Source organism: Pelophylax lessonae (genome assembly GCF_965119305.1).
Source record: "Pelophylax lessonae genome assembly, chromosome: 2".
NCBI classification, from domain to species: Eukaryota; Metazoa; Chordata; class Amphibia; order Anura; family Ranidae; genus Pelophylax; species Pelophylax lessonae.
The window spans coordinates 692,215,229-692,239,437 of NC_138769.1; the positions used below are offsets into that span (position 1 = coordinate 692,215,229).

Here is a 24,209-nt window from a genome sequence, read left to right on the forward strand (position 1 = left end):
TGGACATTTTCAAGGTAACTTTTTCCTCTTATAGGTAAGTGAAACAGGGGACAGTTCAGAGGCTATCGTTGCTTAAATGCACTAGCCCTGACTGTCCCGGGTGTATTTTATGTTAAGAAATTTTTTTTAGGGTGGAACTCCGCTTAAATGTCTCTTTTGTTTTTGTGGTATGCCCTTTAAAAGTTCATATTGACACCTTTTGCTCATTAACCACTTGCCGACTGCCGCACGACTATTTACTGGGGCGGTCAGCCCCTCACAGGCAGAGTGACGTAGGTCTACGTCGCCAGCCTGTGAGGGTCTAGGGAGCGAGTGCGCGCCCCCGGAGGCGCGCTCCCGCTCCCGAGTGGTCACGGACCCCCCGGCACGTGTGACTGGCGGACCCGATGTCCGCCGGTCACTCGGCGATCGTCGGGGGAGACGGAGAAAGTCAGGCGGCTAGTGTAAACAAGCCGCCTGTCATTCTCCCCGGTGTATGAATGATGATCATACGGTTCTACTATGTAGAACCGTTGATCACTGTTCATACATCTGAAGCCACAGCCAATCACAGTTAGAGTCACGCCCCTGGAGACACACATAGCCCCTCCCTCTCAAAAAAAGTTAACCCATTCACTGCCAGTGTAATTTTACAGTAACAATGCATATATATAGCACTGATTACTGTAGAAATGTCACTGGTAACCCCAAAAGTGTCAAAAATGTCAGTCAAGGGTCCGATCTGTCCGCCGCAATGTCGCAGTACCGAAAAAAAATCGCAGATCGCCGCCATTACGCGTTAAAAAAAAAAACAACAAAAATGACAAAAATCTTTCCCTTTGTTAGTAAACGCGATAACTTTTGCGCAAACCAATAAAAATACGCTTTTTGCGATTTTTTTTTACCAAACATATGTAGCATAAAACAAATTGGCCGAAAATGTTAAAAAATTTTGATTTTTTTTTTTTTGGGGAATTTCATATAATTTACGCTCTTTTTTTGTTTATAGCGCATGATCAAAAAATCGCACAGGTGATCAAATACCACCAAAAGAAAGCTCTGTTTGTGGGAAAAAAAGGACGTCAAATTCGTTTAGGTACAGCATTTTGTCCGTTAAAGTCACACAGTGCCGAATCACAAAATACTCCCCGGTCAGGAAGGGGGTAAAATCTTCTGGGGCTTAAGTGATTAAGAAAACATTTTTAGGGTGGAACTCCGCTTTAATGTCTCTTTTGCTTTTGTGGTATGCCCTTAAAAAAAGAGTTCATATTGACACCTTTTGCTCATAAATATAAATGTGAAGCTCACGTTTCATCTGTCCTACATAAACCAGCTCGCAAAGGCATTAAAGCAAATGGATAGCCCCATACATATAAAGAACCCATTAATGGGGGTTTCATATGCCCTGTGGGAGATGTGATTTTAAAGATGTTGTGGGGCTCTGCAAAGAAAAATTGATAAAAAATGTTCATTGGTTTTACTGATTGTTTTTCCTTAAACTAGAGGTCTTCTTGAGCTTTTATTGAGTGAGAGTATCTTTTAAAGATCAGGTATAATTTGCCTGGTAATTTGGATTAAAGTCCCATTAAAAAGCTTATAGTGCTTGTCCTTATTCTAACATGAGTCTACCCCTTCCTTCTCCTATGCTGTCTTCTGTTCCTCTGAATGTGAGTCTCTCATATAGCAGTTGCACAAGAAGAGTTATATGTCATGGTGATTAATCTTCTTCATAAAAACCTACTCCAAGGGAGACACGTTACAGTGTATTTTATTTACCTTAATTTCCGTTGTCTTCCACTGGGTTAAAGTGCAATTCCAATTTTTTGGAGGAAAACAAATCAATTCCATCCAAGAAAACTATGCGTGGCAAAGATTTATTATCTATCTATTCTATTACAAATTCATACTTTTCTCCATTCTGAAATAGCTGATGTTTTCCTTACCATGTCTTTTCTAAAAACTGAACGCGGTGATGTATGGATCTGCCTTTATTATCATCACTTGAGCAATTCCATTGTTTTTCTCAGAAAGCGATCACTTTCTTCATCTCTTTAGTTGTACAAAGTCTTAGAAGGTATCTCCGTAGAATAAAATGCCAGTTTTAAGGTAATCCCTAGGGACAGTAAACCAGACACTGATAATAATATAAAGTGTATAAATTAGGAGAGTTATAGGTGTCCACAACGCTTAACGCACCAGACTCGGTAATGTTGAACCTCTGGAATGGCTTATTTAACAACTTCTGGATCGGAAAAGATTTGCCCCCTTCCTGACCAGGCATTATTTTGCTATTCGGCACTGCGTTATTTTAACGGACAATTGCGCGGTCATGCAAAGCTATACCTAAATAAAATTGGTGTCCTTTTTTTCCCACAAATAGAGCTTTCTTTTGGTGGTATTTGATCACCTGTGCGATTTTTATTTTTTGCGCTATAAACAAAAAAAGAGCAACAATTCTGAAAAAACAATATTTTTCATATTTTGCTATATAACATTTTCCCAAATTTTTTTTTAACATTTTAGGTCAATTTGTTTTCTGCTACATATTTTTGGGAAAAAAAATCGCAATAAGCGTATTTTGATTGGTTTGCACAAAAGTTATTGCGTCTACTAACTACGGGAAAGATTTATGTAATTTCTATTGTTTTTATTTTTTAACTAGTAATGGTAGCGATCTGCGATTTTTTGCGGGACTGCAATATTGCGGTGGACAGATCGGACCCCTGACTGACATTTTTTACACTTTTCGGGGGACCAGTGACATTTCTACGGTAAAAAATTATGCACTGTTACTATAATAATGACACTGGCAGGGAAGGGGTTAACAGTGTGGGTGATCAAGGGGTTAAATGTGAGCCTAGGGGAGTGATTCTAACCGTGGGGGGGCTTGGCATGTGAAATGACCATAGAGACCTGTGATCCTATATAGAAGGATCACAGGGGCTCTATGATCATTCCAGGGAGAAGAACGGTCGGCTGTGTTTACAACAGCTGATTGTTCTTCTCTCTCAGCGGGGAAAGATCGTGGGTGTCAGGCAATCGAAGCCACCTGCCCACTGCATCGGCTTCCCCACTGACAAGCGGGGGCGGGAGCGTGCCCCCTAGCCTCCTGCGCGACCGATGTATAGCTACGTCAGTTTGCCCAGGAGCAGCTGCCTGCCGCAGTATAACTGCGGCGGGCGGTCGTAAAGCGATTAAAGTGGTTGTAAACCTCAGACATGAAATATGAAGAAAGCACATCCTTCAATACTGTCTACTTGCCTCTCTCCAAAGCATTGAGTGTAATTTCTCTCTGCTGCTTGGTTCTTCTGTTTACTGTGTGAAGGGGTCATGTCCCTTCCCTCCAATCAGGGCTCACAGACTTCAGATCGACTCCCTCTGCTCCTAGATCTAAGAAGAAACCCTTTCATATTTGTCTTTTCACAACAATCTAAGAAATGGCTGCAGATACACAGCTACAACTTATGTAGGAGGATTTGTTTCATGCGAACCCACACTGAAAAGATTAGGGGTGCCGCTAGAAGTTCCTGTGTGTCCACTCCATCCTGGCTCAATGCATGCATTATAAAGGAAAGAAACAATCCTGAGTGCTGCACACCATCAGGACCTGACAATTACAACAGCAGAAGCAGCCTCTGTGCAGGCCATGCCTCCAATGCATTTTGCCTCACCCACTGGGCTTATTCATGAAGGTGGATACCTCAATGACTAGCCTGTGGGAGGGACAGAAGGCATCAGGGGTGTGGCCTGGATGGAGTTGGGCTGAGGCTGCTTCTGCTTTAGTGACTGTCGGGTCCTGATGGTGTGCGGCACTCGCTGTTGTTTCTTTCCTTTAAATTGCAGGATTCTTTTCCATCTCTGTGCATCACCTAATTCTAGTTACAGTACTTCACTGGGTATATGTAAGGGTTTACAACTACCTTAAATTGACATACCATATATACAATTTAGGGTATAAAACTCTGTAATGAGAATTAAAAAAAAAAAAAAGTAACCTTTGAAAAAAGTGTTATTTTACATATACTTTATGTCTATCGACCCCTTTGCTAAAACATTGCTATGTAGCAGGGGAGGAACCGCAGAAGCCAGTGAGGGACTCCGGTCCTCCTCCATCCTTATTGGTCATGTGATCTGTACAGATTTCCTGTAGACCAATAATTGATAAGAGATGGCACCAAAGATGGGGCAATTGTTTACTCCCACTGGCATCAACGATGGGGCACTATTTCTTCCCACTGACACCAACAACGGAGCGCTATCCTTCCCACTTACACCAACGATGGGGTGCTATGTTTTCCACTGATGCTATAACGGAGCGCTATCCTTCCCACTTACACCAATGATGGGGCACTATTTCCTCCCACTGACACCAATGATGGGGCAATATTCCTCCCACTGACACCAATGATGGGGCACTATTCATTCCACTAATACCAATGATGGGGCATTATTCCTTCTCCTATTGACCACAGGCACCATGTGTGTATATATATATATATATATATATATATATTTTTTTTTTTTTTCACTACTTTCACTGAGCACTTAGCACCAGGCATTTTCTACTCCCACTGGCTACAGGACATTAAACTGGCCCTTTCTTTAGAAAGTTTAGAGACCCCAGATTTAGACTGTTGGGGGGGGTCAGTGGTCAGTGAGAGAAAAACTTGCCTAAGGGTTGGTAGACCAGTGAGAATATACAATGCCCTGGCATCAGTTTAGATAAATATGTGGAAAGGGATCAGATTTCGGAGCTCTGCTAAAGTCATAGAGAAGTTAGAATCTATGCATTTGTTCCAGGTCAGTGGAACAAATAAAATAGAAAAAGATTCCCTTTAGTAGGGTAGGTGGTGCTTCTGGCATCAGTTGCAGAAAGTCAGCACAGGAGAAGGATTCTCCCTCCCACCCACCCTAAGTGTAGCCCAGTTGGTATAGGGGGCCCGGTTAGTAGTAGGGAATGGGAAATTGGTTGTCATAGCAGCAGGCAGAGGTCAATGGGTTTTGAAGGCAGGGGATGGTTACGTTCTTTGGAGAACGATGAGTTGGGCCCATCTTCGGTATGGACGTACCTGCCCTGTTAAAGCGGAGTTCCGGGCACAAAATCAACCTTTTTTTTTGTGCCCATCCGCTTGGTCTCCTTCACCTGAAAAGGAATTGGATAGTTAGGCATTTTTTTTTTCACTCACCTTGTAATTGTAGATTGAAAATACTCACCTATTCTCTACTTCCTCCCTCTGTGCCGCGGCTCAGACGTCACTTCCTGTCTTGCGATGATTCCTGGGAGCTGAATGTCATCGCTCCCAGGAATCAATGCGACGGCACCGGCCCACGCTCGTCACTTCTAGGGCGACGCCGCATTCCCTGCTAAACAGCTTCTGGGCATGCCCAGAAGCTGTGGAGGAATGCGGCATTGCACCAGAAGTGACGAGAGGGGCCGGTGCAGGCACATTCTGGGACAAGAAGACGCGGAAGAGGACGCATAAGAGGATCGCGCTGGCTTCAGCTGCCCACAACAGTGATGGCAACGCTGGAGAAGAAATTTTAAAAGTGAGTATTTCTTCTTGTAGGTAAGTGCGAACCGGGACAGGTCAGAGGCTAGCCATTGTGGAATGTACTAGCCCTGACTGTCCCGGGGGTATGTTCACTGAAAAAAAGTTTTCGTGCCCGGAACTCCGCTTTAAGTGTCAGAAGTGATGTGTTTTGGATTGGTTGGTTGTATCGGCTGGAGTATTGACTAACAATTGTCCCCGAGCCAGTGTATTTGCGGCTGGGGGCCGTGAAAATGTGAGTGGGTACCAGATACAGCCAGTTGGTCATTCAAGGGGTGCCTTCAAAATCCTAAGGGGGGTAAAGCATATAAGGGACGTGTTGGGTTTTCAAGGGGGTGCCATGGCAGCAGCGGTATGGTCAATACCCTAGTCATGACAATAACAGGGGGAACTGTGCCTGTGCAATGTGTTTTGCCACGTTTACTGTATGTATAGTGTTCATTAGAGATGTTTGTGATAGAGTAACAGTAGGAAAAACGCAACCGGTTCGCATTTGTTATCCCGTAACTGGAAGTGCCTTCAGCAGTTACTCTTTAAATAAAAGCTGCATATTTAATAATGATTGAAAATTACTTTTTAAATTGCATGAACACACTGAAGCTTATATATTGTAATGATTTGGTTTACAGTAGATGTACTTTATTATGCTGTATTGGTACAGTGAAGAGTCAGCTGGACATCTCCAGCTTGGCCACCCAAGATGTTATGACTCAAGAGACATTGACTGTTTACAGTCAGACGGACTTCTGGTTCCCTGGATGGATTTTTTTTCTCCAATGTTCACTTACAGTCGCATATAACTGCTGGAACAGCAATTTGTTGACTATGCCCCAGAGATGTGTAATCCTAGCTACGTGACCACAAATCAATGTTGTATGAACTGCTTAACGACGTTATGGATTTTCTAAAAGTAATCAAGCAGCTCTAGATGGAGAGAGGTCCCTATGTGATCCTGTGGAAATTAATTATTATGTTTGTCAAACTGTGGGAAACATTTATCAAACAATGCAATGCATATATAAACCTACTTGCAGAAGCTTTCTAGCAGTGTTATTGAAAAAAAAGTACATTATCGTTGCTGCATCTAATCTGATTTAAAAGCTATAGACTTCTTAATGTTGTGCATTAGCTAAAAAACTTATTTTGAACCGTTATGAGGTAAAACCTTTCATTACAAAGTTTAAAGTCCCAACTCCAGCCCAATTTGTTTTTTAATTTTTGAAAGGGGGGGAAAGGAAGGTTTGAGAACAGGGGTTCTCAAACTATTTTCACAAAGGGCCAGTCCATTATCATTTAGACGAGTGGTCCCCAAACTGCAGTCCGTGGGCCGAATGTGGCCCTTAGCCTACCTTTTATTCCTTCTAATGACACTGAGAATAAGGCAACATTCTTTCCATTGACATCAATGGTGGGGCATATTTCCTCTCACTAATACCAACGGCGAAGCACTATTCCTCCCACTGACACCAAAGATGGGGCGCTAATTCACCCACTGGCACCAAAGATGGGGCAATTGTTTACTCCCCCTGGCATCAACGATGGGGCACTATGTTTTCCACTGACGCTATAACGGAGCGCTATCCTTCCCACTTACACCAATGATGGGGCACTATTTCTTCCCACTGACACCAATGATGGGGCTCTATTCATCCCAGTAATACCAATGATGGGGCATTATTCCTTCTCCTATTGACCACAGGCACTATATATATATATATATATATATATATATATATATATTATTTCATTACTTTCACTGAGCACTAAGCACCAGGCATTTTCTACTCCCATTGGCTACAGGACATTAAACTGGCCCTTTATTTAGAGAGTTTAGAGACCCCAGATTTAGACTGTTGGGGGGTCAGTGAGAGAAAAACTTGCCCAAGGGTTGGTAGTTAGTGAGAATATACGATGCCCTGGCATCAGTTTAAATAAGAAGTACCCAAGAGGGACCATTGACCTTGGGGTGTGTGATATAAAGTGCAGTATGTATTGTTGCTATGGCCAATATCAAAGTGAACTTGTTTCTATGACCTACATGGGCAAAGCACAGGTTTGTTTAACCCAATACTTAAACCCCAGCCTCAACCTAACCTTTAAACCTTATCTGGACCCTCTAACTGAACCTACTACTAAACCTATCTTTTGAATTCAACCTCAAACCTTAAAATTAATTATCATAATGGAAACGATAAAATAATATTATGACCCTAACAATAGTATCAATAGAGTGGTTTACTAAAACTGGAGAGAGCAAAAGCTGGTGCAACTCTGCATAGAAACCAGTCACCTTCCAGATTTTATTGCCAAAGCATAATTGAACACACTAGTTTGAAGCTGATTGGCTGCCATGCACAGCTGCATCAGATCCTGGTTATAGTAAATCTACCCCAATGTCTCATTAAACATATTTGAGTCAAAATACAATGTACCAAATATATTTGGGCCTAACCCACATGGAAGAAAAATATATTTGAAATATATTTAAAAAAAAAAAAATTAAAATTTATTTTTACCAAATATATTGGAAATATATTTGAAATGCTACAATTTTGGCCATATTCAATATATTTCTAAAATGTTTTCCCTAAATGTATTGGAAATATATTTTTCTTCCATATGGGAAAAAAACAGCACTGGAATTATTATTTTGTAATATTTTGATCTAAGAACAAGATGTGTGACCACCAACCACGTTTCGTCTTCTTTGACTCTTCTACATGTGCCTGACTGTGAGAGTCAAAGGAGATCCCATAAATGATGCATTTCCTTTTGCAAAATGTGTTGTTTATTTCTGAAAAATTGCAAGCAGTGCTTAGTGGAGTTTTTTTTTTTTTTTATAAGTAATAACACTTTTGATAACCTGGAAAACAAGGACCCCCTACCTTGACTTTTCCTGGTGGCAGCCTAGTAATAGCTTATCCATTCTCCGCGGTAGGTCAGTCACTTGGCTTGTTCCAGTACGTCAGTTTGACAGACGTGTATTCACAGGCATAATTAAACTCTGCAGAGGGCAAACTAGGATTCTTTAAAAGTTAAAAATTGTTTCTTAAATTCCCCTTGGCTGGAGAAGTGTAAACCTAATAAGCGCAACTTGTCGGAGACTGGGTAATGTGAAGAGCTGCAATGAATAGCAGAAACAGTAATTTGTTTTCTATTTGCTGCTGTGCCTCCTGTGATTTTCCCTTTTTAAAATCAGAAGAGAGAATACATTTCAGAGGCTCGCAGAGGCCACACGTCGCTACTTAACCTCATCCAGTTCTAGTTTCATCGACAGCTGTCTAGGAAGGGGGCATGGGCATGAGCAATTTCACAGAAAATTGACATCTTTTGCAGGATATAGAGATCTGAGTTTCTATTGATTTGCTCTTCTCAAATTGTGTTTTGTGGTGTTTTGAATCCCGCTCTGACGCATGTTCTATTTGTCCAGTTAGGATTGTGTATAAGCAGGGCTTCCGCCTCTGTCCTCAACTTGAACTGCAGTTTAGTCCTGTTGCCCATGTGTCGAACGCTGCTGGCAGCCCTGCGTGGTAGGAGAAAGGTAAGAACATTATTATGTTATAGTTTAACATTTCAGAGATTGATACCTTCTTTACAAGGGCTTCATATCCATGATGGTGGGCAGTTCCTTATTGAAGTCAATATTCACCAAGATGCCACAGTGAAAATGTTTGTCAGTGAACATCACACCAATATAATCAAATAGTTTATATGTGCGCTCCTAGGTCGCAAGGTGTCTAGGCGCACAAAAAAGGGGGGTAGTTAAGGGTGCCACATCCTGAATTGTAGAGTAGAGAGAATGGAAGGGAAGGAATTGGACTTTATTGGCACCGGTATTAAAATTGTATATTTTTTTATTGAAACATTCACAAAAACACATTTATGACAAAAATACAAAAAAAGGGGGATAAAAAGACCAACATACAATGTACATATAATGCAATAAGGCGGCAAAGCCTCAAAACAGTGTGTAAATCGCGTAGCCTGTCAGGTACTAATAATTGTAACAACAATCACATATATTACAGAGTAACCTGTGTTCATGAGGCGGCCATAGAGAAGGATGATGACCGTCTCTAAAGGTCGTCTGTACAGAGTGGATACACAGATGTTAGGTTGAATCCCAGCTGCCCTACATGTTTCGCTTAACCTAGTAAGCTTCTTCTGGAGCATGTGGTGAAAACAAACATCTGAGAAAGATTTCAGGTGATAAGACCTTGTAATAGACCAAGCCTGGTAGGCTAGAAAGAATAACGAGGGGGGTCGGTACGCTGTGGTTGGAGCGAACTGCCTAATACAATTGCCGGAAATAACATAAGACCTCCTATGCCTAGGACCCAGGTGTATTCAGGCACGAGTATGCTGCCAATTCAGCGACCGTGTGTATACCCGGAGGCGGTATCCCCATCCGGGGGGGGGGGTATACACACGGTCGCTGAATTGGCAGCATACTCGTGCCTGAATACACCTGGGTCCTAGGCATAGGAGGTGTACCCACCTCGCCTGCCCTTGTTTGGATTTGTAGGTCGGGGCTTTCCTTTCCTCCGGCCCCTCTACACAATCCCTTTTTGGGATCGGATTTCCATGACAGTGAGCCCTCGATTTGATCTGTATCTATGTCATATGAAGTACTTTGTCTTATGTTATTTCCGGCAATTGTATTAGGCAGTTCGCTCCAACCACAGCGTACTGACCCCCCTCGGTATTCTTTCTAGCCTACCAGGCTTGGTCTATTACAAGGTCTTATCACCTGAAATCTTTCTCAGATGTTTGTTTTCACCACATGCTCCAGAAGAAGCTTACTAGGTTAAGCGAAACATGTAGGGCAGCTGGGATTCAACCTAACATCTGTGTATCCACTCTGTACAGACGACCTTTAGAGACGGTCATCATCCTTCTCTATGGCCGCCTCATGAACACAGGTTACTCTGTAATATATGTGATTGTTGTTACAATTATTAGTACCTGACAGGCTATGCGATTTGCACACTGTTTTGAGGCTTTGCCGCCTTATTGCATTATATGTACATTGTATGTTGGTCTTTTTATCCCCCTTTTTTTGTATTTTTGTCATAGATGTGTTTTTGTGAATATTTCAATAAAAAAATATAAAATTTTAATACCGGTGCCAATAAAGTCCAATTCCTTCCCTTCCATTCTCTCTACATCACACCAATAAAAGCCTACTGGACATCCAATCCTAAAACCATGGGTATTAATCGGTAGTTTCCCCAACCTTCACCCCCCCCCCCCCACATCTATATTTGCAGCTATAACAGCCTCCACTCTTCTGGGAAGGCTTTCCATAACTTTTTGAATTGTGCCTGTGGAAATGTGTGCTCATTTACACAAAAGAATATTTTTTGCCAGCTACTGATGTTGGATGAGAAGACATAGTTCCCAATCAACATTCCACTTCATCCCAAATATGTTCAATTGTGTTTATGTCATGACTCTGTCCAGGCCACTCAAGTTCCTTCACACTATAGCCAAAAAAATACTGTAAAGAAACAAGAGGCTATACCGGTGCTGGACAGCCCACTCTAAGTGACAACACTGACACAAAAATTTAAAAAGAATTACATTTTATTCATAGCAATGATAAAATACCATACAGCAGTGGTCCTCAACTCCGGTCCTCAGGGCCCACTAACAGGCCAGAGTTTAAGTATTACCTTGGGGAGATGCAGACTAGAGTACTATAATCACTGAGCAGCAAAACCTCAAAGTTAACACCCTCCCTGGTCCAGCCTCACACAGGTGCACAAGATAGATGCCCCAGGTGATTGCACAAGGTTAGGGTATCCGATGCATTTCGCCTTATTGGCTTCCTCAGGGAATATTACATAGTTACATAGTAGGTGAGGTTGAATAAAGACAATAGTCCATCCAGTTCAACCTGTGTAGGTGTGTGTGGCCGTAATCATCTCGCATACCCCTGAATGTTCTGATCCTTGAGATGTACGTCTAAGAGTCTTTTGAAAGCCACCATACTTCCCGCAGAAATCTCCTCTTGTGATAGAGAATTCCACAATCTTGTAGCCCTAACAGTAAATAACCCCCCACATTGCCTGAGGTTAAAACGCTTCTCCTCCAATCGCATTGTATGCCCTCGAGTCCTCATGCAATCCCTTCGACTGAATAGCTGTTTTTCTATGCCGAGATCACCATTGAGATATTTATAAATTGCTATCATGTCCCCTCTCAGGCGTCTCTTCTCTCTTCTGGGTGAAGAGGATTTCACAATATCAATTTGAAAGCAGGTATGATCCCATATACAGAGAGGCAATGAGCCACTAGTGAACGGTTTCTAAAGCCGGATCGCCACTGTATGAGACATGTCTATATTACTTAGAGAAGCTGTAGCAGGGACTCTATGGTGCTATTCCCATAAAGAGTATGGGAAGAAAAAGAGGAAGAAAGAGGTCTCCACACACGCGCCCAGCTGTGATCAATATTGCATAAGGAAAAGCAGGAGCACACTTCCGAGCAGCATAAATATTTGACTCCTGTGATGATGGTCCAAATGGGACCCCAAAAAGATAACCCTATCACAGGTGTCTCTAAAAGGAAAAGAACATACTGTGTACCAGACTGTCCTTTAGGGGTGGCGGTTTTAGCGGCCTCTAAGACCCCCAGAGGTCTGTATGTACACACCTATATGTTCAGAAAAGTCTGAATAGATGTGTTCACTTCAAACCTTCCAGTCTGTTCTCACAACAGTTCATAACCAAAATAATATTTTTTTTCAATGATGGAATATCATATAACAAGTCTGGGGCTAACTCAGCACATCAAGCTTTGCTTTTTTTTTTCTAAAATATGACTTTTGGGTTTACTGGTCCTTTCATAAAACTATAATGCCCTATAAATCAAAGAGAGCTACTGCTGCAGATTTAGACTCATTGGCTTCATTGTCACGTAGCCATAAGCCAGTTCCAGCTGAGAATAATCCAATAGAAGTTGAAATACCGTACTCCAAACTGCTATTTTTTAAACTTTTATTGCAACTATCAGTGCTTATAAAGATCATAAGAAACTTGGGAAAACAGGGTACTCGCCAGAAGCTCTAGGAATACAAATTAAACGTTTAAACCCATCATTCAGATGGCATTCCATTTCATCCCTTCTGTGTTACATTTGGGGTTTTTAGCTGCATAATTATACTAACTCACCCACTGATTGGTGTAATGTATTTTGATATTAGAATAGTGAATTGTAAGTATATGAATATAAAATGTATGTACACTCTAGCAATGAGCTTACTGTATTTGCTATACCATTAAAAGCATTTTGTTCTATCTGATAAGTTAAAAAAATAACTTTTCATCCTAGAAACCCAGTAAACTCCTACATACCTGTAATGGCCTGACACTGCTGGGCTAAAAACTCATATAATGTTTTAAACTGCTTCTGTAAACTACTGAGCACCCCCATAGTATGGCAAGGGTGGGGGTTCTGTAATCCTAAAACATTTTTTGTCCTAGACTGCTCCTCAATAGATACAGTATAGTGTTTTCTTTCTAGGACAGAAAGTGTGTTACTGGCAGTAGCACCAAATTGAAAATAAAATAAAGGAAAAAAGCCTTAAAAGTGAAAACTACAGACATCACATGTAAGGGTAAATGAGCTGAAATTTTTGTTTCTAACTACTTGCCGACCGCTTACTTTATATATATATGGCTGCAGAGTGGCTCCTACTGGCAAAACCACGCATGGGTACGTTGGTTGCCTGGTGGCAGCTAGGGGGCGCACTCCCACCCCCCAATCGTCAGCGGGTAAGCCAATGCTTGTGTCAGGTGGCTCCGATTGCCGATTGCCGCCTGACACCCGCGATCGTTCCCCCGCTGAGAGAGAAGGACGGTCGGCTGTTGTAAACACAGCCAACCATCCTTCTTCCTGAAATGATCACAGAGCTCCTGTGATCCTTCTATATAGGGTCACATGTCTCTATGGTCATCTCAGAAGCCACGCCCCCCCCACAGTTAGAATCACTCCCCTAGGGTCACATTTAACCCTTTGATCACCTATACTGTTAACCCCTTCCCTGCCAGTGTCATTATTACAGTAACAGTGCATATTTTTAGCACTGATTACTGTAGTAATTTCACTGGTACCCCCAAAAGTGTCAAAAATGTCGGTTAGGGGTCCAATCTGTCCGCCGCAATGACGCAGTCCCGCAAAAAAATCGCAGAACGCCGCCATAACTAGTAAAAAAAAAAAAAACAATAAAAATTACATAAAACTTTTCCGTAGTTAGTAGACGCGATAACTTTTGCGCAAACCAATTAAAATACGCTTATTGCAATTTTTTTACCAAAAATATGTAGGAGAAAACAAATTGGCCTACAATGATAAAAAATTTAGATTTTTACATTTTTTTTGAGACTGTTATATAGCAGAATGTGAAAAATATTGCTTTTTTTTTCAAAATTGTCGCAATTTTTTTGTTTATAGAGCAAAAAATAAAAATCGCACAGGTGATCAATTACCACCAAAAGAAATCTCTATTTGTGAGGAAAAAAGAACATCAATTTTATTTGGGTACAGTGTCGCACGACCGCGCAATTGTCCGTTTAAAATAATGCAGTGCCGAATCGCAAAATAGGGCCTGATCATTAAGGGGGCAAATCCTTCTTAAAGTGATTAAAACCCAAAAGAAGTCTCACTTCTTTTTTTTTTAATTATTATTATTATTACAGTGTTCTGTTCCTAATGTAATACTTTGTCCCTTGTCTGTGCTGTGGAAGGCTACCGTGAGGGAAAAAGTATTTGATCCCCTGCTAATTCTGTATGTTTGCCCACTGGCAAAGAAATGATCAGTCTATAATTTTAATGGTTTATTTTAACAGTGAGAGACAGAATAACAACAAATATATCCAGAAAATCAAATTTCATAAAAGTTATAAATTGATTTACATTTTAGAGAGTGAAATAAGTATTTGAACCCTTTGCAAAACATGGCTTAGTACTTGGTGGCAAAACCTTTGTTGGCAATTACAGAGGTAAAATGTTTCCTGCAGTTGGCCACCAGGTTGGCACACATCTCAGGAGGGATTTTGTCCCACTTCTCTTTGAAGATTCTCCCCAAGTCATTAAGGTTTTGAGGATGATGTCTGGTAACTCGAACCTACAGCTCCCTCCACATATTTTCTATGGGATTAAGGTCTGGAAACTGGCTAGGCCACTCCAGGACCTTAATGTGCTTTTTCTTCAGCCACACCTTTGTTGCCTTGGCCGTGTGTTTTGGGTAATTATCATGCTGGGATTCCCATCCACGACCCATTTTCAATGCCCTGGCTAAGGCAAGGCGGTTCTCACCCAAGATTTGTCCATCGTCCTTTTGATGTGGCAAAGCTGTCCTGTCCCCTTAGCAGAAAAACACCCCCACAGCATAATGTCTCCACCTCCATGTTTAACGGTGGGGATGATGTTCTTGGAGTCATAGGCAGCATTCCTCCTCCTACAAAAACATTGAGTTGAGTTGATGCCAAAGAACTTGATTTTGGTCTCCTTTGCCCACAACACTTTCACCCAGTTCTCCTCTGAATCATTCAGATGTTCATTAGGAAAATTCAGATGGGCCTGTACATGTGCTTTCTTGAGCAGGGGGACCTTGAAGGCTCTGCAGGATTTCAGTCCTTCACGACGTAGTGTGTTATCAATTGTTTTCTTGGTGACTATGGTCCCAGCTGCCTTGAGATCATTGACAAGATTCTCTCGTGTAGTTCTGGGCTGATTCCTCACCGTTCTCATGATCATTGAAACTCCACGTGGTGAGATCTTGCATGGAGCCCCAGACCGAGGAAGATTCACAGTTATTTTGTGTTTCTTCCATTTGCAAATAATATTACCAACTGCTGTCACCCTCTAACCAAGCTGCTTTTTGATGGTCTTGTAGCCAATTCCAGCCTTGTGTAGGTCTACAGTCTTGTCCCTGACATCCTTGGACAGCTCTTTGGTCTTGCCTATGGTGGAGAGATTGGAATCTGATTGATTGATTGCTTCTGTGGACAGATGTCTTTTATACAGGTAACAAGCTTAGGAGCACTCCCTTTAGGAGAGTGCTCCTAATCTCAGGTCGTTATCTGTATAGAAGACACCTGGGAGCCAGAAATCTTGCTGATTGATAAGGGATCAAATACTTATTTCACTCATTAAAATGCAAATCAATTTATAACTTTTTTTAAAATGCGCTTTTCTATTTTTGTGGTTATTCTGTTTCTCACAGTTAAAATAAACCTACCATTAAAATAAAGAATGAAGATAGACTGATCATTTCTTTGTCGGTGGGCAAACGTACAAAATCAGCAGGGGATCCAATGCTGTTTTTCCGCACTGTAGCTACGTGGTCAGACAGAACTCACCCTCTCCCTTTAAGACCTTCCGACAATGCAGTGTGCAAGGATCCAGAAAATTGCCCAAGACGAGTGCCATCAAGAAAAATTCAGAGGAACATGTTAGCCTCCCATCCTTCTTGCTTACACTTGTCTCCGGCAAGTTCTTGGAGCCATAAATAAGTTCCAGCTATCAATGCAGCTGTCTCCTTGCTAGCTGCACTTCCGGCTGGCTGAGGGGGAAGGAAGGCCATGCTGTCCGATCATGTAGCTAGCCTTCCGCAGCACAAAGGAAGTTGACACAAAGTACTACATGCACTTTTTTCTATTGGGGGCAGAACAGTGTAATAATAAAAAAAAAATTAGGGCCTTCTTTAATAGGGAACCATTGTTTTCTATGTCGTGACCTATTGCTGTGATTTTAGCACCACGATTGAGCTGCCAAAAATGTAGCTCCATTCTAATGAGGTGACTGCTAGCATGTGCTCAATTCTCTCAGTAGTAAGATATTAAACTCATTAAAAGTAGCTATCTAAAGCCAAAACTTTACTTCTTAGTTTTGGATGGAATGGGAACCCTGTTAGATTTTTATTGCTGTCTGTGTCCTCTGTAGGGAGATGCAGTCTTTGTGTCCCGTGACCCCTGTCAGCCAAACAGATGGGGGAAAATCCAAGCTGTCGCAAAAACAGGAATAGCTTCAACATTATCGTCATCAAAAGGCTAAAAAGGCAATTTTTGTTGGATGGAGCACTTCTGTATTTTTTTTTTCACTTTGTGTCATTGTTGGGAAGATTCACTTTCATTTTTGTCCTAGGGCAGTGACCATTGTCCTAGGGCAGTGACCATTGTCACTGAGACTGTCCGGGAGGGAAATTAAAAAAGCTGAGTTGTCACAGGAATAGATGGCACATCTTCAAATAGACACACTTGTTCTGTTAGCAACTTAAAGCGGAGTTCCGGCCACGGGGGTGAAATTAAGCTAAAAATACCCCCGGGACAGTAGGTATATATAGGTCTATAATCTTGTCCGTGACATCCTTGGACAGCTCTTGGGTCTTGGCTATGGTGGAGAGATTGGAATCCGATTGATTGATTGCTTCTGTGGACAGGTCTCTTTTATACAGGTAACAAGCTGAGATTAGGAGCACTCCCTTTAAAAAAGCTGAGTTGTCACAGGAATAGATGGCACATCTTCAAATGGACACACTTGTTCTGTTAACAACTTAAAGTGGAGTTCCGGCCACGGGGGTGAAATTAAGCTAAAAATACCCCCGGGACAGTCAGGGCTAGTACATTCCACAATGGATAGCCTCTGTACTGTGTCGGGTCGCACTTACCTTTTAGAAGAAATACTTACCTTGAAAATTTCTTCTCCAGCACTGCCATCTTGGATGTGGGCACCTGAAGCCAGCGCGTACTCTTCTGCGTCCTCTTCCATGTCCTCTTCTTCCAGAATGCGCCTTCACCGGCCCCGCTCGTCACCTCCGGTGCGGGTGCGTCATCCCTCCACAGCTTCTAGGCATGCCCAGAATCTGTTTAGCAGGGAATGACGCGCCCGCACCGGAACTGACGAGCGGGGTCTGTGCAGGCGCATTGATTCCTGGGGGCGATGACATTCAGCTCCCAGGAATCAATGCAAGGAGGAAGTGACGGCGCGGGCCGCGGCCACAGAGGGAGGAAGTGGAAGAATGGTGAGTATATTTTCTTCAATAACAAGGTAAGTAACAAAAAAAAAATCGTAACTATCCATTTGTTTTTCAGGTGACCAAGAGCAAGTGGATGGCCCAAAATCGATTATGTCGATTTTGAGGCTGGAACTCCGCTTTAAGCAAGTCATAAATTTATTAACCAGCATGTAGACCGAAAAAAAGAAAAATAACCCGATTCCCCTTTTTACACTCTGGAGGTTGATGGGGAATCCCTCCCACTGTGCTTTTGTGCTCTGACAGCTGAGAGCCTTCTCCACCATCAAAACACATTGATCAGTGTTGTTGGCTATGGCTGGTGGTACTGATCGTTTGGGAAAAACCCAACAGGCTTGTTGTACAGAAGTAGATCGGCTACTGCACAACCAGGCAGCCCATACGTGGATTGAAATTCGGCCAGTCCCTGCTGAACCGGACAAATTTTGATCCATGTATTGTTACTTTTAGACAGCGTTTTCCTCACCCAATGGGACACAGATGACAAGAAATGGGCATGGGGTTTTACCCATTTCCTACTTTATCCAAAATGTTTTTTTTTTTCCATAATAGGGTTTTATTGAAGATTTGTTTTACATACAAAACAGGCATACCATAAGTGCGAACATTTAATACAAAATATGGACAAACACAAGCATAAGCAGCTGCTTCAGGATCACAGGCTGTCCACCGAGACTAGACCTTTAAGGGTTTTATCCAAAACATTTAAAAACCACAATGGATATCAGCTTAAGCAACTATTGTATGGTTAAATACAGGTAATGCACATTTTCATTTGTTTAATACTCATTCATAACCTGCCAGCCTGACCTCATGCACTGTACATGTGTTTTAATTAAATGTGAAGGTCACAGGTCTGTGTGATCTGGCAAACAAGGATAACATCAGGAAGGATTTGCATGACAATGTGCATAATTACACATATCCTCTCAAAACCTGCCTCTTCTACACCAGCCAGCTGTATAAATGTCATCTCTTGGGCCTCCTGCTGATGATACTACCAAGTCTTGCATTAGGTTTTTCCAGTCCACAATTTCGCAGATTCCGTGAGGATAGTCTAATGCCATTCAAATGCCGGCCATTTATTTTGCCTTGATAGGGAGATTTTACTTTGATGAATAATGTGGGTATCTAAAGTAGACCTGTGCCAGAAGCAAAGAAGTACAAGTAACCTAAATCATTAACCACTTAAGCCCCGGAAGATTTTACCCCCTTCCTGACCAGGGGGTATTTTGCGATTCGGCACTGCGTGACTTTAACTGACAATTGCGCGGTTGTGCGACGCTGTACCTAAACGAATTTGATGTCCTTTTTTTCCCACAAAGAGAGCTTTCTTTTGGTGGTATTTGATCACCTGTGCGATTCTTTGATCATGCGCTATAATCAAAAAAAGAGCGTCAATTTTGCAAAAATAACAATATTTTTCACATTTTTTCATATGAAATTCCCCCAAAAAAATGTAAAAATCAAAATTTATTAACATTTTAGGCCAATTTGTTTTATGCTACATATTTTTGGTAATAAAAATCGCAAAAGGCGTATTTTGATTGGTTTGCGCAAAAGTTATTGCGTTTACTATCTAAGGGAAAGATTTTTGTCATTTTTGTTGTTTTTTTTTTTTTAACGCGTAATGGCGCCAATCTGCGATTTTTTTTGCGGGACTGCGACATTGCGGCGGACAGATTGGACCCTTGACTGACATTTTTGACACTTTTGGGGTTACCAGTGACATTACTACAGTAATCAGTGCTATACATATGCACTGTTACTGTAAAATGACACTGGCAGTGAAGGAGTGAAGGGGTTAACTTTATTTGAGAGGGAGGGGTTGTGTGTGTCCCTAGGGGCGTGATTCTAACTGTGATTGGCTGTGGCTTGAGGTGTAGGAACAGTGATCAACCATTCTTACACAGGGGAGAATGACAGGCGGCTTGTTTACATCAGCCTCCTGCCTTTCTCCCGCTCTAACGGACGTTCGCGAGTGCCCGGCGGACATCGGGTCCGCCGGGCAAACGCGTGGGGGGTCCGTGAGCGAGTGGGAGCGCACCTCCGGTGGCGTGCGTTCGCTCCCCAGAGCCTCACAGGCTAGTGACGTACCCATACGTCACTTTGCCTGTGAGGGGCTGACCGCCGCAGTATATGTACTTGCGGCGGTCGGCAAGTGGTTAAAAGCAGGCATCAAGAATTCTCTACATATATACCCTGTCTGTCTTCCTGAGTGTACTGTGAGCCCTGAACATGAGGAATTTGATTTGCAATGGTAACCTACAGCTCCAAAGTAGGAGTCCCTCACCCAAGGCTGCTGTTATAAATAACAATATCTCTCCTGCGCTCGAGTAGTATGCGGGAAGGTGAATGTTCTAGGCGGTTTTATGACACAAAATAAGTGGTCTTGCTGCCCCCCTCAGGACCAAGGGTATCCAAAAGGCACTGTAAGAAAACAACAAGAGAAGGCACTCCGACCTTGTGCATTACCACTTAAAATTTTATTAGAATCAAAGAAGGGTAGCGTACAATATACTCACAAACGTAGGATATGAACAAGCATGTAGGAAATGGGCACCGCTCGCTTCCAGGACACTTCTCTACTGCTGGATAGCGTGATGGTGTCCTCAAAACCTGATGTTCTTACGCGTTTCGAGGGAGGACCCTCTTCCTCAGAGCCAAAATCACCACTGAGTGCCCATTTCCTGCATGCTTGTTCATATCATACATTTGTGAGTATATTGTACGCTACCCTTCTTTGATTTTAATAAACTTTTAAGTGGTAATGCACAAGGTCGGTGCGCCCTTCTCTTGTTGTTTTCCTGCTGTTAGAAATCAAAGGGCCCCATACAGCCTACCTGGCAGCCCTCCCCCCCCCCCTCCGGCCAAAACTGACATAGATTTACCAGTCCCTTTCTCTGCAGCCTCAGCTGCACAGATGAATTAATAGGAAACGCTCCGAGGCCTCCTGCTCATTCACAAACTAAGGCATATTAAACACAACTTACTATGCTTCAGTAATGAATGGACACAGGAGTGATTGGTACAGAGTAAACTACATATTTACCTGCCCCTTTTCTTGCTCTCCACCCTGAAACATCCCCCTGTGTGCCCGCAGCAGCTGGCAACGAGAGAGGAGGGGAAGCCGACAGCGCTGGGGCACACAGGGGGGCCCGGACAGCAGATGGAAGGGGCGCATGTGCTAGAACCACTTCCCTTGCAGTGCAGCCAGGGGGAGGAGGAGAAGCTGGCAGCCCTACGGGGGGAGGCAGAATGGGATTGGTGTCTGCAGTAAGGCCCCTTTCATACATACGGTCCGTTTGTCCGTTTTTCATCCATCTGTTCACGGATGAAAAAGGACATCAGTGCATCTCTATGTAAAAACGGATGACAACGGATATTTGTTAACATTAATTTTTTCCGCTTCCGTCAATGTCTGTTTTTTTGAACGGATGAGTGCCCTATTTTTCATCTGTCAAAAAAACGAATCGGACGAAAAACGGATGTAAACGGACTAACGGTCTGTTTTTCATCCGTTTTTGCATTGGTAGTGGATGTAAAAAAAAAAAAACGGATGAAAACGGATGAAAAACGGATGAAAAACGGATGAAAAATGGATGAAAAATGGATGAAAAATGGATGGAAAACTAATACATTTGACGTGACTGAACTGAACGGACCATATGTGTGAAAGGGGCCTAAGACAGTACAGCTGCCACTCCTACTCCTACTTAGGGGCCCAGGCCCCGTACAGGAGGGCTGGCTGTATTGACTTATCAGCTGCCCTGCCTGCACCACTTGCAAGCCTTCTTAACCAAAATAGATAACAATGCATGCAAGGATTACAAGATTCCTGAGCTCGGGCATGTTTAAATCCTAGTCTGAACCCATCTGATTTGATCCCGCCAGAAAACTGTCACTTTACGGGGTCAATCATAATGCACTCCCCACGCTGAAGCTGCACATATACACTTCCCTTGTGATATCGCTCAGATGAGTGTTACGCTCAGCGCTCCGGGCCCCCTGCTGGCCTCGAAGCGTTCACAGCGCACCGGGACTCTTAGATCTAAAGGACCAGTGCACAGGTGATTGGTACCTGGCCCAGACTGGTTATTAAGGGTTAAGGTTTGTGAAAGGCAGTGCTGACTTAATTAGGCTTCACCTGTGCACTGCTCATTAATACCTTCTCCTCACACAGCTTCCTGCCGGATCTTTGTGCCTTGTGCCTCTGTGAAAGCGTTCCCTTCTGTGTTTGTTTGCTTTGCCTGTTGCCGAATCCTTGCTACCGACATCTCGCCTTTGAACCTCTGCCGCCTGCCCTGACCTCTGCTACGTCCGACTACGCTCTTGCCTACTCCCTGTGTACCACGCCATATCAGCTGCCAGAGAGATCGAGTTGTTACTAGGGGACACGACCTGGTAGTTACCGCCGCAGCAAATCCATCCCGCCTTGCGGCGGGCTCTGGTGAAGACCAGTAACTGCTTAGAACCGGTCCTCTAGTACAACCCGCGCCATCGTCTCTCTGGTCCAGAGGATCCACTACCAGTCCTGCCGGTTCGTGACAGTAAGATCCGGCCATGGATCCCGCTGATGTTCCGTTGCCAAGCCTAGCGGACCTCACCACCGTTGTGGCCCAGCAAGGTCAACAGTTGGCTCAGCTGACCGCTATGTTTCAGCAGTTCCTGCCAACTCAGCGACAGCCAGCTCCTCTGTCAGCATCTGCTGCACCTCCCACACAAGCAGTTGCCACCAGGTCCAGAATCCGCTTGTCTCTGCCGGACAAGTACGACGGAGATCCTAAATTATGCCGAGGGTTCCTGTCTCAGTGCTCTCTTCACCTCGAGCTACTGTCTGACCAGTTTCCGTCTGAGCGAGCCAAGGTAGCCTTCATCCTCAGTCTGCTTTCCGGGAGGGCCCTGGCCTGGGCTACACCATTTTGGGACCGCGCTGATCCAGTCACCGCATCTGTCCAGAATTTTTGTCAGGAGTTTCGTAACGTATTCGAGGAACCTGCCCGAGTTACCTCCGCAGAGACTGCTTTGCTAAACTTGTCCCAAGGAACTTCTACCGTGGGTGATTATGCCATCCAGTTCCGTACCCTTGCCTCCGAGCTGAACTGGAACAATGAAGCTCTTTGTGCCACTTTTAAGAAGGGACTCAATAGTGACATTAAGGACGTCCTTGCTGCACGTGACCTGCCTACTACACTAAGTAACCTCATCTTGCTGGCCACCAGGATCGATAAACGTTTCTCCGAGAGACAAGAGGAACTCCATCTTGAAAAGGAAAGAGCTCGTCCTAAACGCTACCCTCGTCTGGCCCCTGTGTTCCAGCGTCCACCTCAACCTGTCTCTGGGTCTTCCATTGTGGAGGCCATGCAGGTGGACCGGTCTCGCCTGACCCCGCAAGAACGAAGCCGTCGTAGAGACGAGAACCTGTGTTTATACTGCGCTAGTACCGAGCACTTCCTTAAGGACTGTCCTCTTCGTCCCCAACGTTCGGGAAACGCTCGCACCTAGTGAATGTGGGAGAGGCATTACTAGGTGTGGATTCTTCCTCTCCACGTCTCATCATACCCGTGCAGTTGTTCCTGTCGTCCAAGTCCTTTTTTTCTGCTGCAGCCTTCTTGGATTCCGGCTCAGCCGGCAACTTCATTCACGCCTCCTTGGTCGACAAGTACCGAATTCCTATAATTCGTCTTCCCAAGCCGATCCTCATTTCTACGGTCAACGGGGAGAGACTCTCTGCTACGGTACAATACCGCACCCAGCCTCTGCGGATGGACATTGGGGTGTTTCACACAGAGACTCTGGAATTTTTTGTTCTTCCCTTTTGCTCTTCCGAACTCCTGCTGGGTCTACCGTGGTTGCAACGCCATTGTCCTGTCCTGAATTGGTCCACCGGTGAGATTTTGCGTTGGGGTTCCTCCTGCTCTGACCGGTGTCTCAAGCCTGCTCCTATCAAACGGGACCCACTAATTCCTCCGCCACCAGGTCTCCCCAAGACTTACCACCGTTTTGCGGATGTCTTCTGTAAAAAGCAAGCTGAGACTCTTCCTCCTCACAGGCCTTATGATTGTCCTATTGACCTATTACCTGGCTCTACTCCACCTCGAGGCAGAATTTATCCTCTCTCACCTCCAGAGACTCAGTCCATGTCAGACTATGTACGTGAGAACTTACAGAGAGGGTTTATTAGGAAGTCTTCTTCCCCTGCTGGAGCCGGTTTTTTCTTTGTGTCTAAAAAGGATGGTTCGCTCCGCCCCTGCATTGACTATAGAGGACTCAATAAAATTACCATTAAAAACCGTTACCCACTGCCTCTAATCTCTGAGTTGTTTGACCGTCTCCGAGGAGCCAAGATTTTCACCAAGCTGGATCTCCGCGGGGCCTACAACCTGATCCGCATTCGAAAGGGAGACGAGTGGAAGACTGCTTTTAACACCAGGGACGGTAATTTTGAATACTTAGTGATGCCCTTTGGGCTCTGTAACGCCCCTGCAGTCTTCCAGGAGTTCGTGAACGACATATTCTGGGACCTTCTTTACACTTGTGTAGTAGTATACCTGGATGACATCCTTATTTTTTCCTCTAATTTGGAGCAACACCGAGTCCATGTCCAACAAGTTCTTACCCGTCTCAGGAGTAATCGCCTC

The 24,209-nt window shown here is 43.6% G+C and overlaps 1 protein-coding gene across 3 annotated transcripts in view; it reads left to right on the forward strand.

The window, feature by feature from the left end:
- NOX4 (NADPH oxidase 4) overlaps positions 1 to 24,209 on the forward strand; it is a 428,396-nt gene that overhangs the window by 34,901 nt on the left and 369,286 nt on the right. For 2 of the 3 annotated variants that reach the window (XM_082244521.1, XM_082244522.1), the window contains exon 3: positions 8,959 to 9,069. In XM_082244521.1, the coding sequence (XP_082100647.1) occupies positions 8,959 to 9,069 (111 nt within the window). The remainder of the gene's footprint in view (positions 1 to 8,958; positions 9,070 to 24,209) is intronic. The other variant, XM_082244523.1, reaches the window with a different exon arrangement.